The sequence below is a fragment of the Colletotrichum costaricense genome (assembly GCF_030867565.1).
Source record: "Colletotrichum costaricense strain IMI 309622 chromosome Unknown Scaffold_30.1, whole genome shotgun sequence".
NCBI lineage: Eukaryota > Fungi > Ascomycota > Sordariomycetes > Glomerellales > Glomerellaceae > Colletotrichum > Colletotrichum costaricense.
The window spans coordinates 300,104-302,163 of NW_026848259.1; the positions used below are offsets into that span (position 1 = coordinate 300,104).

The 2,060-nt window shown below is 53.9% G+C and overlaps 1 protein-coding gene across 1 annotated transcript; it reads left to right on the plus strand.

Moving 5' to 3' along the window:
• Window positions 1-389: 389 nt before the first annotated feature.
• On the plus strand, window positions 390-1,753 carry CCOS01_16436 (uncharacterized protein; the record flags this gene model as incomplete). The annotated part of the gene is made up of 5 exons (XM_060464572.1): window positions 390-714; window positions 867-917; window positions 981-1,242; window positions 1,315-1,477; window positions 1,541-1,753. The coding sequence occupies 5 exons, from the start codon at window positions 390-392 to the stop codon at window positions 1,751-1,753; spliced, it is 1,014 nt and encodes a 337-aa protein (XP_060304888.1).
• Between the last annotated feature and the right edge of the window lie 307 nt (window positions 1,754-2,060).

Consider the following 2,060-nt stretch of genomic DNA (forward strand, 5'->3'; position numbering starts at 1 on the left):
AGCTGCAGGAACAATGGCTACAATCTGATAGCGCGGAACCCAATGGACCTCGGGAGCATGGAAGGTTCGGGGATTACAAAAACCCGGGCCAAGTTCGGAACCGAGCTCCTCCTGCTCAAATAGGGCAACATCTAGGTACTGCAGGAAGAACCATTGCGACAGCCGAATTGCTAGTTGCTGGAAATGGAAGCGGCAATGTTGAATTCAAACCGCAATCCCTTGCATCTACCTTGGGCTCGCTGCGTAAGGATCGCAATCGACAGCCTGCCTTCACTCTGGTTGGCGATTGACGATCCGCCCCGACACAGAACATGCTGGAGTATTCACGGCAGAAAAGGGGATTCGGAAGGTGGTTGGGCCGCTGCAAACGGCCCTCTCGCCTACCTCACATGAGGTACTTGCACCCGACGGAGGAACTCTGGGCTCTGTCCACCAGCTTCGGTCTTTCATACTATATTCGCAGTGGAATACGATTGCTGGACTTCGTACCGGACGAAAGTGTTTGCCCTGCTGACGTGTATATCAACAAAATATTATTATTACTCACCATCCCGCTCACGCCCGTAATTCGTGGCGGCCCAGGGGCTTTGAGCTCCAGCGGCGGCAAGCGCGGCACCGCATCCAAGGTGCACCAGGGCGGCAAGGGCAAGACAGCGCCATATACAGAATGCGGGCACCAGTGCGAAGCGACACCGAAACCCTCGTGGACCCCAAGTCGCGCGAGGCAAAGGCAGCAGGCATCCAGGACTGAACACGTTTCCTCTTTTACACCCTCTTGCGTATGTTCAACTTGAGAGATAGAGATGCAAGATATTGGTCAAAAAGAGCCGAAGCCGTTAGGTTTCAGCAAAACCTCGAATCGACAGTTCCATCTGTGATCCTCATGATCTCTGCCTACTTTTACGTTCGACGCAAGTGTGAGTCTCACAAGACCACTACTTTCGGCCGCTAAATTCACCTTGTTGTGGCTACTCATCCAGATTTTCTCCGGCATTCCACCGGCATTCCACCCGACTCGCTGAACACTTCGGCATGCGAATTGACACGCCTACTATCCTTACTGCCTTATCGTCTCGACGTCCAAAGCTGCAGCCACAATCAACGTTATGGTCTACGAGCCTTCTACTTGAAATCCAGCAATCATTGTTCGGCTCTGTCCGACGTTGGCTCCGTCGACTCGGCCTTTTGGAAACGTCACTTTTATCGCCATCGCGACTATCAGGACACTTGCACCCACCCTCAGTATCTGCTGCATCAGTGACGACCACTCAGCATGAGGATGTGGTTGCAGACCCTGTGCTTGACGGCTCACAGGATTGCGACCAGGCTACCATTCACCTTCGCTCTGGAAGATTTCAGCGCCTGGACCGATCAGCAGGAGTACCCGCTCCTGTACCCCAGCCCCCTCAATGAGGAGTCCGTCGCCAGCATTGGCGCCAGCATTGACACCAGCTCACGTACGCTAACTTCGAGCAGAGTAGGTAAGGTCCATTCTTGCTTTCTTTCTGTCAAGTATATTGACTCGAATACGGCTCTACAGGAAAATGACCGTGTCCTCGAACCGGATGTGATCAGCCACCAGCGGAGATTGGTTAATACTACGGCGATGTTCCGGCGCAGAGGTCTCGAAGCCGAGCGGCGGCGATCAGGACACGCAGCAGCTCTGCACGAGGATATACTGTTCATCGTTGGAGAGATGAAGGACCACGAGAACGGACTTGGGCTCTTCAAACCAGCCAAGATCCCATTTTAGAACCTGAACACCAGCAGTCAGATCGCAATCGAGCGCTGAACAAGTCGCCACTAAGATAGCAAGTAGCCGACGGATCCGTCCTGCGTGATTACTCTCAAACGTCGTCTAGATATTCCCGCTATTTCTCTGTAGATCTCACAGAATCGTCCGCCGGCCCACTTGAGAAAACATCTGCTACACCCTCTCTACCGCCGCCTCACGCGTGCGTAGTACCGCTGCAGCGCTCTATCGCGACGCCGGTGGCGGGGCCGGCAAGAAGAACAGGAACCGTATCACGAACGCCGTCACCAGTAGTATCATCACCAGA